Here is a 15,619-nt window from a genome sequence, read left to right as displayed (position 1 = left end):
TAGGGCCTTTACCATTGGGGAAACTACTCCTGAAATATTCACCGAGGACCTTTGCCGTGGCGTGAGAATTTTAGCTCGAGATATGCTCCGAACCACATGTATGATGCTTTTCATGTTTATGAATGATGAATCTGTAAGAACTTGCATACTTCACTGCTCTCAACCACCACTTACAGTTTGAATTAGCACATTTGAAGAAAAAGACACTACTCGAATTAATCACCTTCTTTATTCTGAAATCTTTTTTCAAGCAATAAATAAACAAAGTGGTAGATAGTTCATTCTTGTCCTTGAATGACATTCCAATAAAAAAGTCGGACCCATCAGCTTGAAGATTTTCAGACTGTGTCGATTGAGAAGAAATGCACATCATATTGGTCGCATCAACGGGCGCAGGTGTTTGATCATCATCTGGAATATTCATGTCTAGATCATCCAACCTATTATCAAAGATGTCTTATTGTTGTTCTTCTTCTACGTTCTAGTTCTCATTCTTTCTGGTATGTTCAACCACGTACACCCTTAACACCGACCTAGATGAATCACTAAGATAAGTATGCAACCAAACCTGATCGGTTATCTTGAAAGGTAGTACTTTTTGATTTTCAAAGGAGCTATGCATGTAGATAATGACGAGTTCTTCCGATTGACAATTCAGTCCATAATAACTGATGATTAAGTTCATAAAATCATCATATAAAACATCACTTTGGATTGTCATAGCTATCGTCTCTAGCATTTTACCCTCGTTCCAATGCCATACATATCGATTGCTCTTCTCGATCCATTGACCATGACAATCCACCCCTATTGTTATTAATCCCTCCATTAGTAGTACCTAAATAAAGTCATTTGTTGAAAAAAGTTAATAGTGATTTCATAGTTCCGTAAATGAATCCCAACAGATGTGTAATCAATCACAACAGATTACTTACCTGTTGGGATTCATGTTATGCTCCTGAAGCTGCTTTCAATGGACGAGTCATTTATTATAACATGTGAATCATATATTGCAACAAACTATATATCTATTGGGATTGATGTTACAGTACTGAGGCACCTTTGAAGCTAATTCCGATAGATGAGTAACATGTTATAATAGATAATTAACCTGTTGTGACAGATGATTTACCTGTTGCAATAGGCGACGATCTGTTGCAATCGAGGTCAGGTTCTATCGCAACAGTTTACTAATATGTTGAAATGATATTTATCGTCTGTTGGAATCGAGTTCGGGTTCTGTTGCAACAAGTTGATAATCTATTGAAACAAATACTTACCCTGTTGCAATAGACAACACGTCTGTTGGAATTGAGTTCAGGTTCTGTTGCAACATGTTTATAATATGTTACAACAGATATTTACCACGTTGCACTAGATAACTAATCTGTTTAAACAGATAAATCATCTGTTGCAACAAATGACCCATCTATTTGATTCATGTTACGACATATAGAACCATAAACATGAATTCAACATATCAGTCTTTCGTTGAAACAGATGTCTCATCTGTCGCAATAGATGATTTATCTGTTTAAATAGATGACTTTTATGTTGGATTCATGATCGGGTTCTATCCATTGTTGGAAAAATAACATAATAGATGTTACCCAGATGAAAGATTCAACTAAAAATCATAATTTGACTTACCAAAGTCTCCTATGAAGTAATGTCAAAGTGGAAAGTGATGTACGAAATAAGATTTGATCTAATAAATTGGTCAAGTAGCAACAGTAGCGGTAACAACAACAAAAACAACAACAACGACAATGGTCAACAAGAAGAAGATGGAGATGATAATAAGTAGAAGATGATGTAATGAAGCAGAAGATGATGAATAAAACAGCAACAACAATGAATAACAAAAATTGTTAAAAGAGTGAAAACAACAATGGATGAGAAGAGAGAGAAAGGCATTCCCCCCCTCTGTTTCCCATTTTATTAGGTAAATATTTGGATCAAAGTATAAATTTAAAAACTTGGGGGCTATTCTTAAACTTACCAAACTTTCTTAATCCATAATAAAGTAACTGTCACCTCCTCTCAATTATTAAGACTTGTGTCATCTACACCTCATTTTAAAACTCTTTTGTCACCTACAAGCCCAAACCCCCACAAATAAGTATCTAGTATGCTCAAACAGTACTTAACCTTGTGATATGAAAAACATAATTGGACCGTATAATCGAAAAGCTTTACAATAATTCAACATTGATGGGGGGCATTTCTATCTTAAAAATATAAAAAAAGCGAAACACCAGTACACCAGCAATATGAATGACTTTTTGACAAGTCCGCAACAATAATGAATAGAAATACAATGAAGAATCATCTCTGGCAAAGAAGTCATCATCCACAACATCATTTGAGATGAAAATGTTCGCGGCAAACAAAAGTTCATAGAGATCCAAATGGATAAAGTGAATTCACTAAGCCAATTAGAAGATTGTTAACAAATCGTCTTAGCCAGCAAAGTCATTCATTGAGACAAGATCAATCTCAGTTATCCATAACAGTGATACAAAGTAGCAAGGAATCGACTTGGCAATGGATATTAATTATTACTGAACTGCATTTTAAAAAAAGCGTGGCAATACATCCATCACTGTCTTCCAGTAAAAAACTTATGGTGAGTTTCAAGCAAAAAAATATAGTCGCATATTGTGTACTACTTTTCCATGTACTGCTTTAGTTTATTTTACTAAAGATTTAGGATATTGATGTGTTCCTTTTCTGAACTTATTTGTATTGCATAATTGTTTTCGTAGTTCTTTTCTTTTTCAAAGCTTCCCGTTATCATGATTCTCCTTCTACCCATTCACACTTAAAATTCTATGACGGGGGAATGAAATATTGAGATAAAAAACCACCACTCAGTGGCATTAATGCAAACGTGACTGTTACTATACCAAGTCTAAGATGACATTATTAAAAGGGTAAAATAGGATTAGATAATATTATATAAGGGTATAACTAAAAAAAATAATTAAATCATGGGATACCGCCAAATTGATGGTTAAAAAAAGTGAGGATTTTCATGCTATCCTAACCATGGAATTAAACCATACCATGCCATATATTTTGACAAACAATCAAAATAAACATGGTACTATTACTAAGCATACCATACCATACTATACCATGAGAAACCACCATCCAAACAGAGTGTAGGAATCCAATTAGAACTCTTTAGTATAATAGCTAACTAATTTTAATATGTAATTTCATATATTTTTAATTTACCTTTAATCTTATTTCTTCAAAATGATACTTGTCCATTATATTAAATAATATCAAATAATAATCATTTAATTTAAAAAATTAATAAATAATTTATTTTTTATTTATTTTATTTTTACTGTTAAATATTATTTCAGATTTAAAGTATTTTTTAAAAATATTAAATTATGATATTAAAAAATATAATATAATTATTTTTATTATTTATCATTTTTGAAGATGAGTGAAGTTACAAAGGTCTATCTATATTAGGCTTAATTTGTTTTTTTTTTTAAGATTCAGACGTCTGAATCTGAATGCACATCTGAATGATTAAGATGTTGTCTCTAGATCTGAAAACTGAATAATTAAGACTATTTATTTTTTAATATCTGAATGTGTAAAAAATTTTATTTGTATACATAATAAAATAAAAAATTATAATTCAAATAAAAATTAATTATATATTAAAAAAGTATGTAATTTAATACAACAAAATTATTACTATTTGATTGAGAAAAAACATTAATATTTGTTAGTGATCGCGGAGATGACTTATAATGGTGGTTGCAGTGACAATTATTGATGTTAGTGATTAATAATGTATTGATGGTGATAATTGTGATGGTTGGTATTGTTGTGACTGTTATGATGGTGACGATTGATAGCGGTGGTTGTTGTTGTGATGTGACGTTGCTTGATGTTAGTAGTTTAAGGTGTTGATTGTGTTGGCTGAAACATAAATGCATGATGATTGATGATGCGTTGATGCTAGTTGGAGATGTTATTGTTATGATGGTGGAGATGGTTGTTAGTAGAGATAAATTGTAGCGATGATACTGGTTGAAGTGGTGTTAGAGGTGGCGGCCAAAGAATGTGTAGAGGTTGTTTGTATTAGTGATAGTTAGTGGTAGTGTTAGTTGTGATAGATGAGTTGGTTGGTAGTATAGATTGACCGATAATGGTTGCTGATTGTGGTGCTGTTGACGATAGTGGTGGCGGTGAATATAATTAAAATAAAAAAGGTAATAAGTGTGGTAACGATTGACAATTGTGGTTGATAATGGTATTTTTTGTCGATGGTGGAGGTGGTTGTGATGGTGGAGGTGGTTGATGATGGTGGGTGGTGATTGACAATGGTGATGGTGGCAGAGGTGGTTAGTGGTGGTGACTGTTGATAATGAATATAGTGGTGAATATTATCCAATACCAGAATATCCGTTTAGACCTATTAAGATTTAGTTCTAAATCTAAATGATTAAAACCTATTTAGAGTTAAAACCTTAATAAAAATAAATACACTTAACGATCTGAAGTCTGAACCATTTAAATTTAGACCTTCATTAAGTGCAGACAAATGAGGCTTAACAGGGGGAGCTACGTGTGTTTCCGAGGGTTCATTCGAACCCTTTCGATGGAAAATTACACTATTTTTACATGATTATATATATAATTTATTTATATATAGTAGAGGTTAAATCCCTTGAATTCGTATATTTATTTCTGAATACTCAGTTAAAATTCTGGCTCGGCCATCTAGGCTTAAAGACTATTTCTATGCAGTTTTCACTTCAGTTGAAGCACTCGCCTTTCTTTCTTCTTCCTGGCTTAATGCCTATTCCTGTATTGCACTAGCAGTTTTCTACTTTTATCAAATAATAATCCCATTTTTCAATTCTTTTCCAATCACAATTACCACTAAACATTCAACAAAAATCTAAACTATAATTAATTACTATCCTTTTTTTGTTTTTTGAGGAGCAAAAGAAAGAGTAATAAGCAATCTATATTATGGATTGCGTATACAAGAACCCATCAGCTCCAATTGAGGAAAGAGTGAAAGACTTGTTGTCTCGTATGACACTTGATGAAAAGATTGGTCAAATGACTCAGATCGAACGCGGTGTCGCTACACTCTCAGTCATCACTGAACTTTCTATAGGTATATATCCCCCTTTTATTTTTATTGTTTTCTTCTTTTGTCCTAAATTCATATAGGTGAATTTAGAGTCGACTTCAGGATTTGAAGCTATGGGTTTGGGTTTTTAGTCCTAATATTGGATTCTGAGTTAATAATTTATATTCCTTTTGTTTTAATTTATGTGAAGGGGTTTGACTGAATATACAGTTTAAGAGATAAGCTAAGACTTGTCTAAAATAAGTCTGAGAAATTTGTAGTTTCTCATTACTAACCTTTGTATAGGTCTGTCCATTTATTTTACGGTTTTCATTTTTGGTCTAAAGGCATATGATTCATATAGATGAATTCGGAGTCAGTGTAAGGATTTGAGCTTATGAGTTTGGATTTTAGTCCTTTTTAAGTTATTGAGTTCTAAGTTCATAATTTATACTTTATTTCATTTCAATTTATGTGAAGGGTGTTAGATTGGAACTACAGTTTAAGAGATAAGGGAATAGGCTTGAAAAGTCATAGAAATTTCTTTGGCCATAGATTATTTCATTAAGTATAAAATGTGAATTTTGAAGTTATATTGTTATTAAATATGAAAATATATCATTCTTCCCATGTCTATATGCCCTAAAAGTATATGATTCGTATTGGTGAATTCAAAGGTGGATTTAAGATTTGAAATGTATGAGTTTAGGATTTTAGTCTTTTCAAATTATTGAGTACTAAATTGATTATTTATACTCCTTCTGTTTCAGTTCACGTGAAATGTTAAGAGTGAGTTAGAGTCCCCCACATTGGTTGTAAAATGGACTGATGATTTGTTTATATGGACTTAAAAATTCCTATCCTCATGCATTTTTAAGGTTGAGTTAGGCATAGGTCCTATATCTTTACATAGTATTAGAGCCAGTTCCAATCCTGTTTAGGCTCCTGATGCACGCTTTAGTTTGGCTTGGACATGAAAGGGATGTTAGAGTGGCTTAAAGTTTCTATATATACGAACTTGCAGGATCCTCTGTTCATGAGCCAACTTTTGGGGTTGAGTTAGGTCTAGATGCCATATCTTTATATGATTTTGTGGCCAAGTTCATTATTATTTGGTCCCCAATCCATGCTCCAATTCGATTTGGGCATGAAAGGCTTTTTAAAGTGGGTTAGCGTCCCACATTAGTTTGGGAATGGGCTGGTGGTGTACGTATATGGAATTGGGAAATCCTCCACTCATGAGCTAACTTTTGGGGTTAAGTTACAGGGGCGATATCTATACAGGTTTGAGTTAAGCCCAGGCGCCATATCTTTATAGGTTTGAGTTAAACCCAGGTGCCATATCTTTATAGGTTTGAGTTAAGCTCAACTTTCATATCTTTACAAGTGTTTGGCTAGACACCTAGGCATATAATTTAAGATATGAAGTAAGACTTTTGAAATTTGTAGTCTAAATAAGTCATAAAATTTTTTTGACAAAGAATAAGTCAGAGAATTTTTTGTGGCTATAAATTATTTCATTAAGTGTAAGATGTTGAATTTCAAAGGTAAATTGTTACTAAACATGGAAAGACGTCATTTGTTCTTAAATTGAGACAGAGGAAGTACAAATAGAATTTAGATACAAGCTACTGAGTTTAGTCGAATCCATAACTAAAGTGCTAGCTCCATCCTCGTAGATGATATATTGAATTAGTTGTTGTGTAGATATAAGTGTGAGATTTAGAGTCATTTATCTAGTATTGGAATGAAATCAACCTGAATAGAGAAAAATTATATAAATAATGGATTTACGTTATATTCACTAAATGTTATAAGGATTTTTTACACAATCAATGTAAATTAACCTGTCAAAATGGGTTATTTGCTGTTTCTTGTACTTAAGCTAATTCTTTTTCTGGACTGCTTTGAAATGTTTTCCTTGAGACAATGGTTTATCGGAAATAGCCTCTCTACCTTTGAGGTAGGATTAAGGTTTGTGTGCAATCTACTTCCCCAGACCTCACCTTGTGGGACTTTAGACTTTATTGGGTATGTTGTTGCAGTGTATAGAATGTAAACTCATAAATTAATTCATTTAAATGGTTCTAACTGCCTTATTTAAAAAGGTGGTAACTAAGTTACTAATTAGTTGAATAAGTGTGAGATTTAGCTAACACCTTATTTAGCAATAGAGTTAAATGGACTTGAATAGAGTGGAAAGAGTATAGATGAATCATTTTTTCATCATCAAAAAAGGAGAAAAAAAAAGAGGATATGAAGGATTCATTTGGTGTTACTAAGTAGTTGAGTTAAGCTAGTTGACCATGTAGAGGGACAGGTGTGAGATTCAGAGAATCCTTTATTTTGTATTGCAATGAAATGAAACTGCATATAGAGAAATACATATAGATGACTCTATTAGGTGATACTAACTGGTTGATATTAAACTGGTTATCTATTTTAGAGAACACATATAGGATGAAATGGACCTAAATGGAGTGGAACGGTTACAGAGGATTCTCTCCCTGACCCTAAGATGTTCTGGGATTGAGACCTATTAATTGACTGAAATTTACTTGCACCTTTTTTCGTGATTCAGGGAGTATTCTCAGTGTTGGAGGCAGTGCACCATATGAGGATGCCCCATCAGAAGCTTGGGCAGATATGGTTGATGGATTCCAAAAGGCCGCGCTGGGATCACGGCTTGGGATTCCGCTTCTTTATGGAGTAGATGCTATTCATGGCAATAACAATGTCTATGGTGCCACCATTTTCCCACAGAATGTGGGCCTCGGAGCGACCAGGTTGAATTTATGTCAAGCTTTTATCTTTGTTACCTAACTTCTTATTGATAACTATCATTTAAGACCAAGACCTAAATTAGATAAATGTGGAGCAGAGATGCAGATTTGGCTCAAAAGATTGGGATGGTGACTGCTCTTGAAGTCAGGGCCTGTGGCATTAACTACAATTTTGCTCCCTGTGTTGCTGTAAGTTGAACGTGTTACTTGTCCCATTATTGTCTTTGTTTTGTGTTGATTCATGGATCAATGAAGCCAAGGAAAAGTGAAATTACACTGGACAATTTATACCCTTAAAGCAAAACAGAAAAGGATACTTCTGTGTATCACATCAAAGTTTAAAATATGAATTATTTAATGAATTTGACTTCATAATTTGTATTTTATTGACGAGGAAAAGAAAAGATGATTTGTCATTTTTCTTTGTGGGAATTCTTGTTGAAGGTTGTCATATTCTCATTCCCTCGTGATTTCTATCTCTCTACTCTAGTTGTAGTAGTTTTTTTTTTTTTTTGAGAAAGTAAGTGGCTTGTATATTGATAAAGAGAAACTACACAGTACCAAGCTGATGCTAAGGCAATATCTCTATAGTTGTTATCTCTAATTTGTAACTATATTATCTTGAAACATTCTAATTTCTCCATTTAAATAATGTCTAACAGGTATGTAAAGACCCCAGGTGGGGAAGATGCTACGAGAGTTATGGTGAAGAAACTGAACTTATTAGGAAGATGACCTCAATTGTCACAGGCTTGCAAGGGCAACCACCCCCTGGATACCCCAAAAACTATCCTTTCTTATCTGGAAGGTGATAAAAGTTGATGTACAAATTCCAAATTTAGTGCGCTTTTCTGAATATAAGAAAATGTATCCCTCTTGTGTCTTACAACCTATACTCTTAAAAGTCTTATGTGCATTCAAATGCTATTCTACATATTGCAATTTTCAGAAGAAAAGAGAAAGAAATATACGTAGAGTTAAAAGAAAAATTCAGAGTTGAAAGGTGTCACTTAGCTATTACTACTACCTTTTCATTGAACATTTGTCAGATGTTTCTACAGATCTCTGCTTTTATATTATTTGTCTTCATAATTGCAAGGGTATCTTTGGACTGATTGATGCATTGTATTCCAGCGACAAGGTTGTTGCATGTGCAAAGCACTTTGTTGGAGATGGGGGTACTGAACGAGGTATAAATGAGGGAAATACCATATCATCATATGATGATCTAGAGAGAATACATATTGCCCCTTATATTGACTGTATTTCTCAGGGAGTTTGCACAGTGATGGCATCCTACTCTAAATGGAATGGATGCCACCTACATGCTAGCCACTTTCTTCTGACTGAAGTTTTGAAAGAGAAGCTTGGATTTAAGGTAAGGATTGCCTGTTCTCTTAATGTTCTATGGATCATTCGGGCCATGAGTTCAACATAAAACTCATATAGGTCTCAAGATGGTTTTCTCGTTTTCTACCATGCTTAGTCGGGTAAGTGATTGGACATATTGTGGTTCCAAAAAGCTGAGTTTCAGGACCCATTTGAATTTCAAACCAAATTAAGCATGATGTTTTGTACTCAGTGTCATTCTTTAAAAACAATATATAAAACTAACCAAATTGGTTGAAGTCCAAATATGTTTTGGACTTTGTATTCAGCAAACAATTGTCTCAGCATTTCATATTGTCCCCATTTTCTTTGCCTCTTTTTTTTTTTTTTTAAATAATGAATGAAAGTACTTTTTCAGTTTTAGTCCATAAATTTTGCATAAATGAAAGCCTCAAAAACTGCTGCAGGGCTCTAATCATGTAGTTTTTTGAGAAGACAAACGCAAAGCTGTCTCAAAACCAGTTATCTCAAATTCAAATCCGAAAACTGCCGACAATTTTCTAAAATATAAAACCAAATTCAATTCCAGCATGAAAAATACACCAAAAGATTCTCTTATCCAACAACAACAACAACAACAACATACCCAGTGTATTCCCACAAAGTGGGGTTTGGGGAGGGTAAAGTGTACGCTGTTCATACCACTACCTCAGATGAAGTTAGAGAGGCTGTTTCCAAAAAAGATTCTCTTATCCAAGTGCTAGAAATGTTCATGTGGCTTGGAGGTGGTTCTACTTAGTTAAAACTTCACCAAGCCGAAAGTGCAAACACTTGTTTCGATGTTTTTGCTTCAACTTACAAAGGAGTAGGTAAGGGAGTGAAAGAAACAAAGTCTCGCTTTAATGTGAATCTGGTTGCATGGAATTTGGTTATGGTTGTTTATATTTTTCCTCGATTTTGAATGAAATGCTATGCACTAATGTTCTATTTGTTTGTCCAGTTGGTTTCTTAGATTATGATTGCCTTAAAGATAACATACAGTGCAAGTATCTGAATGCTAACTCTTGTAGGGCTTTGTTATTACTGATTCCGAAGCACTTGACCGATTGTACCATCCTCATGGATCTAACTATGACCAGAGTATTTTGACAGCAATCAATGCAGGGATTGACATGGTAAATAAAATATGATATTGAGAGTTATTATGTCTTTGCATGAGTTATTTCTGTTGTTACTGCCTGTTAAAATTTTTGCAGGTGATGGTTCCCTTCCGGTATCAATTATTTCTTGATCATTTGAGATGTCTTGTGGAATCTGGGAAGATTCCAATGACCAGAATTGATGATGCTGTTGAAAGGATCCTGAGAGTTAAGTTTGTTTCTGGAGCTTTTGAGAACCCTCTGAGTGATAGGTCATTGTTGGATACTGTCGGTTGTAATGTAAGTCCAACTTGTCCTTCATTCTTGACAGATTTTATCAAGTTATTTGTCTTGGATTTTGACATCAAATAAGCCCTTCATAACTTTTAGGGACAATAGCAATTTTCATCCCTCGGTTATGGATAAATTATGATTTTGGTCCTTGTGATATATAATGCAGCACATTTAACCTTCATTTGTATAAAATCTGCTTTTGGTCCCTTTATGTAGGAAATATGTTATAACAACAACAAACCCGTGTAATCCCACTAGTGGGGTCTGAGGGGTGTAGGATGTTTGCAGACTTTAACCCTACGTTTGTGCAGTAGATTGATTGTTTCAGTAAACCCTCTGCTCAAAGGAAGTGTAAGTGAAGCAGAATTGAAAAAAAAATGACGACAAACAAAATTGCAAGATGCACAAAGCAAATGAATCAACATGTAATACAAAATTGAAGAATAAGATACTGGACGAATACTAACTAATACTAAGGAGATGGAAAAGGAGACTATATCTTGCCTCTCCCACATAAAGTGCTACAACACTAGGCTAGATACTACTCTTCTACCTTAATCCTCGACCTCTATACCTTCCTATCCAAGGTCATGTTCTCACTAAGTTCGAAATGTTCCCTGAATCACCTGTCCCAGTTCTTCTTTGGTTTACCTCTACCTCCTAAAATCTGCTATAACCTATCTCTCACACCACTTTACTGATGCATACGCATACCTCTTCACACGTCCGAACCATCTTAATCTCATTTCCCAACTTGTTCGCCATGGAGGCCACTCCCACCTTGTCCTATATAACTTGATTCCTAATTCTATCTCTTCTAGTATGTCCACACATCCATTTGAGCATCCTCATCTCGTGAATGTGTGCGTTCTTGACTGGCCAACACCCTGTAGAACATGCCTTTAATCTTTGGATACACATTCTTATCACCACAGTACCCCAGACGCGAGCCTCCATTTCACCCATCTCGCTCCAATACAATGTGCGACATCATCGTTGATCTCCTTATTTCCTTGGATTGTGGGTTCAAAATATTTGAAACTTCCTCTCTTGGGTATGACTCGTGTGTCGATCTTCACTTCCACCTCTGCTTCGTGCATCACATTACTGAATTTACACTCTAGGTACTCTGTTTTAGGGCTGCTTAACCTGAAACCTTTAGATTCTAAAGTCTCTCTCTAAACTTCCAGCTAATCGTTGACTCCACTGTGTGTTTCGTTGATCAATATATGTTATCCATGAATAGCATACACCACGACCCCTCTCCTTTAATATGCCACATCAATTCATCCATCTCTGAGGAAAATAGAAAAGAGCTAAGGGGATCCTTGGTGCCACTCTATCATGGCCGGAAAGTTTTTTGAGTCACCTTCCCCTATTCATATTCGGGTCTTGGCGCCATCGTGCATGTCCTTAATTGCTTTACCGTAAGCCATGAGGACACCTCAAGACTCCAAACACCTCTATAGAATCTCCGTTGGGACTTTATCGTATTCCTTCTGTAGGTTAATGAACACTATGTGCAAGTCTCTTTTCATATCCTTGTACAGCTCCAAGAATCTCCTTACAAGATGGATGACTTCTGTAGTTGATCACTCCAACGTGAATCTGAATTGGCTCTCAAAGATTAGACACACCCCTCCTCATCTTCATGTAGACCACTCTCTTCCAAACTCTCATAGGGTGCCTTAGTAGCTTGATTTCCTTATAGTTATTGCAGTTCTGAACATCACCTTTATTCTTATATAATAGAATCTTTGTACTTCATCTCCATTCCTCTGGCATTCCGGCTGTCTTAAAAATGACTAAACAATTAGTCACCCCATTCCTACTTTGCCTGCATTCTTCCAAAATTCCACCGCGATCTTGTTTGGCACAGTCTCTCTTCTCCTCCTCATCCTACCAATTGTACCCTTAACCTCTGCATACTTTCTTGTAGCTACAATACCAAAAGGCCCTACGACTTTCGGAGTGCTCTAACCCACCAAAACAATATCCCTGCCTCCCTCTTCATTCAAGAGCTTATAGAAATACGTCTGCAATTTTTGTCTAATGTATGCCTCTTCCACCAGTATTTCTCCATTCTTGTCCTTGATGCACTTCTCTTGATCTAAGAAATATGCTACATGTAGATATTTCTAGAAGTATATTACCCTCAAAATAGAGTAACAATAACAGTTTGACATGATACATGGATAATTCATAATTAAATGATGAAATGGCTAATATTTCAGAAATTTATGTTTATTCACTAATAAAGGGATCAAAAGTTCACATTTGAAGTTGTTGAAGGTTTATTATGCTTAATAGATAACATAAGGACTGATATCAAAATTAGGACGGAGTATTTGGAATGCAAGTTTAGTGACTCGAAGCAGGAGGACGGAGTGGTGGTGAGGTTGGATTCCCAGGATGTTTGTAAAAGGGATAGTTTTAAGTATCTTGGGTCTATGATCAAAAGTGGAGGCTTGCTTCGGGAGTGCTGTGTGATAAGAAGGTGCCCTTAAAACTTAAAAGGCAAGTTCTACAGAGTGGCAGTTCGTCCGGCCATGCTGTATGGTGCGGAGTGTTGGCCAGTCAAGAACTCCCACATCCAAAAATTGAAGGTAGCGGAAATGAGAATATTGAGTTGGATGTGTGAACTTACTAGAGGAAATAAAGTTAGGAATGAGATTATCCGGGAGAAGGTGGGAGTGGCTTCGGTGGAGGACAAGATGCGGGAAGGCTGAGATGGTTTGGGCATGTGATGAGGAAGCGCACGGATGCCCCAGATCGTAGGTGTGAGAGGCTAGCTTTGGGTGGTTTCAGGAGGAGTAGAGGTAGGTCGAAGAAATACTGGAGAGAAGTGATTAGGCAAGACATGTGGCTGTTACAGCTTTTTGAGGACATGACTCTAGATAGGAAGGTGTGGAGGTCCCGGATTAGGGTAGAAGGTTAATGCGTGTGTGGGTTATAGCTAGTAGTTAGGGAGCTCTGGTGTAGCCGGCTTAGTAAGCTTACGACTGTGCTCACTGGTAGGAGCCGTTAGTGTATGCTACTACGAGGGGGTGGCCTTTTATTATTTCTTATTTACTGTTTTTTTCTTTCGTATTGCTCTTATTTTCATGGCTCTCTTAGCTCTATTTGTATTATTTCTCATTTCGTATCACGGTTATGCTATCCATTCTGCTTTAGGTATTACTATGACCGTGTTAACTATTCTTGATCTTGAGCCGAGGGTCTATCGGAAACGTCTTTACTTTTTCGGAAGTAGCGGTATGGACTGTGTACATTTTATCCTCCCCAGATCCCACTTGGTGGGCATTCACTGGGTTTGTTGTTGTTGTTGATATCAAAATTAGTAATAACTAAGGGACCAAAAATACTATTAACCCTTTGTTTAACCTACAATCTGAACTATTCTGCCTTTTATCTCCAACTACAAAATGAACATCTACTTTGCGTTGCAGTTAAAAGAAATTGACTATGTTACTTGGTAGACTGTTTTACCTGTCTTTACAATTTATGTATTGCTAATTCCATTTTTCCGGTTTATACATCTTAAAAAATGGAAGAGAGATGGAGTTTATGTGGATGTATTTGGGCAGATGTTTCATAATAACATTTACAGTTTTGATAATTGTTTCAGCACCATCGTGAATTAGCACGTGTAGCAGTTCGCAAATCGTTGGTTCTTCTAAAGAATGGAAAGGATATAACAAAACCATTTCTTCCGCTAGACAGGAAAGCAAAGAGGATTCTTTTAGCAGGAAAACATGCTGATGACCTTGGATTCCAGTGTGGAGGATGGACTAAAACATGGGAAGGAATGGGCGGAAGAATCACGATTGGTAAGTAACGCTTCCTCTGTCCTAGTTTATGCCTGTTCACCTTTCATGATGTGTTTTAGGGTCCGTTTGGCCATGGAAACCTTTTCCTTTTTTCCGAAAATTTTTTCCGGAGTTGAAAATTGTGGTGTTTGGCCATGAAAATTCGGAAAATAATTCCGGAAAATTTTTCTGGAAAGGGAAAACAGGTTTTTGTTGTTTTCACAATTTTCCAACTCCAATTTCAACTTTTATTATTATTACATATAACCCCAATCTTTTAAATTTTTATATAAAACTCTCCTTATAGCATTACTTTTCAATATTATGTATATAACAGTTTTAAAAAATAAGATAATTATAATTTCAAACTTAATGCTATCTTAATTAATATATGTTTCTTTTTCTCTCTCATCATTATTTTTATCCCTTATTTAATTTTTCTCCCTTATTTAAGACATTATTTTACTGCTAATTTATATTTATACCCATAAATATAAAGTATTATATTTATACCCATAAATATATAAAGTATTATATTTATAATAGAAATATACAAAGTATGTTATATATAAAGTTTATACCATGTATATACTATACACACACATATATATATATACAAAGTATTAAGAAACATACTAAGCATATTTATAATATAAATATACAAAGTATGTTATATATGAAGTTTATACCATGTATATACCATATACACACATATATAAAAATAAAAGTATAAAGAAACATACTAAGCATATTTATATATTTATGGTATATGATATAGTATACTATAAATATGCAAAGCATGTTTTGCATAGAAATAATTTATTCACACACAGTAAAATCTTTCATGTATAAGAAAATTAAAGAAATAAATTAGCGGCACCCTAAAATTTAATAACAACTCATCATTTCTTATTTTTTAGGAACGGAAAATGAAGGAAATAAATTAAATAAATTCCTAAAAAAATAAATTTGTTTGGAAGATAATATTTGTTACCTAAAAAACAGGAAGCAGTGATATGTTAATATAACATCCATATTTAAAATTTTCAAATATGAGAAAATGACTATTAATGTAAATATTACATATGTCATAATTGAAATTCATTAAATATGACCATGTATATGTAATTATTTTTATAATAGTGGCTA

At 34.5% G+C, this 15,619-nt stretch overlaps 1 protein-coding gene across 2 annotated transcripts in view; it reads left to right on the top strand.

The window, feature by feature from the left end:
* Nucleotides 1-4,583: 4,583 nt before the first annotated feature.
* The window catches only part of LOC107853421 (beta-glucosidase BoGH3B), an 18,114-nt gene continuing 7,078 nt past the window's right edge, over nt 4,584-15,619 (top strand). Inside the window, exons 1-8 of one of the 2 annotated variants that reach the window (XM_016698415.2) lie at nt 4,584-5,161; nt 7,698-7,902; nt 7,998-8,088; nt 8,562-8,707; nt 9,034-9,277; nt 10,299-10,403; nt 10,485-10,667; nt 14,290-14,491. In XM_016698415.2, coding sequence (XP_016553901.2) covers nt 5,011-5,161; nt 7,698-7,902; nt 7,998-8,088; nt 8,562-8,707; nt 9,034-9,277; nt 10,299-10,403; nt 10,485-10,667; nt 14,290-14,491 — 1,327 coding nt within the window. In that variant the 5' untranslated portion in view covers nt 4,584-5,010. Of the gene's footprint in view, nt 5,162-7,697; nt 7,903-7,997; nt 8,089-8,561; nt 8,708-9,033; nt 9,278-10,298; nt 10,404-10,484; nt 10,668-14,271; nt 14,492-15,619 lie in introns of those variants that run through there. The other variant, XM_047414724.1, reaches the window with a different exon arrangement.

This window comes from Capsicum annuum, chromosome 6 (assembly GCF_002878395.1).
Source record: "Capsicum annuum cultivar UCD-10X-F1 chromosome 6, UCD10Xv1.1, whole genome shotgun sequence".
In the NCBI taxonomy this organism is placed as follows: domain Eukaryota; kingdom Viridiplantae; phylum Streptophyta; class Magnoliopsida; order Solanales; family Solanaceae; genus Capsicum; species Capsicum annuum.
This window is presented reverse-complemented; position numbering and strand designations above follow the sequence as displayed.